At 71.9% G+C, this 235-nt stretch overlaps 1 protein-coding gene across 2 annotated transcripts in view; it reads left to right on the plus strand.

The window, feature by feature from the left end:
• The first annotated feature begins 6 nt into the window (after positions 1-6).
• The window catches only part of PPP4R3A (protein phosphatase 4 regulatory subunit 3A), a 37,343-nt gene continuing 37,114 nt past the window's right edge, over positions 7-235 (plus strand). For both annotated transcript variants that reach the window (XM_077780966.1, XM_077780967.1), the window contains exon 1: positions 7-212. In XM_077780966.1, the coding sequence (XP_077637092.1) occupies positions 71-212 (142 nt within the window). In that variant the 5' untranslated portion in view covers positions 7-70. The remainder of the gene's footprint in view (positions 213-235) is intronic.

Genomic DNA, 235 nt, shown 5'->3' on the forward strand with positions numbered 1-235 from the left:
TCCCGCCTGTCCCGGCCCCCCTTCCTGGGCGACTCCGGCGGGGCCTCTGCCCCGGCCCCCGGGCGGCACGATGACCGACACCCGGCGGCGGGTGAAGGTTTACACGCTCAACGAGGACCGGCAGTGGGACGACCGGGGCACCGGGCATGTGTCGTCGGGCTACGTGGAACGGCTGAAGGGCATGTCCCTGCTTGTCAGGGCCGAGAGCGATGGTGAGTGAAGCCCTTGCGGCGGG

The sequence above is a fragment of the Crocuta crocuta genome, unplaced genomic scaffold (assembly GCF_008692635.1).
Source record: "Crocuta crocuta isolate KB4526 unplaced genomic scaffold, BGI_CrCroc_1.0 scaffold299, whole genome shotgun sequence".
Classification (NCBI taxonomy): Eukaryota; Metazoa; Chordata; class Mammalia; order Carnivora; family Hyaenidae; genus Crocuta; species Crocuta crocuta.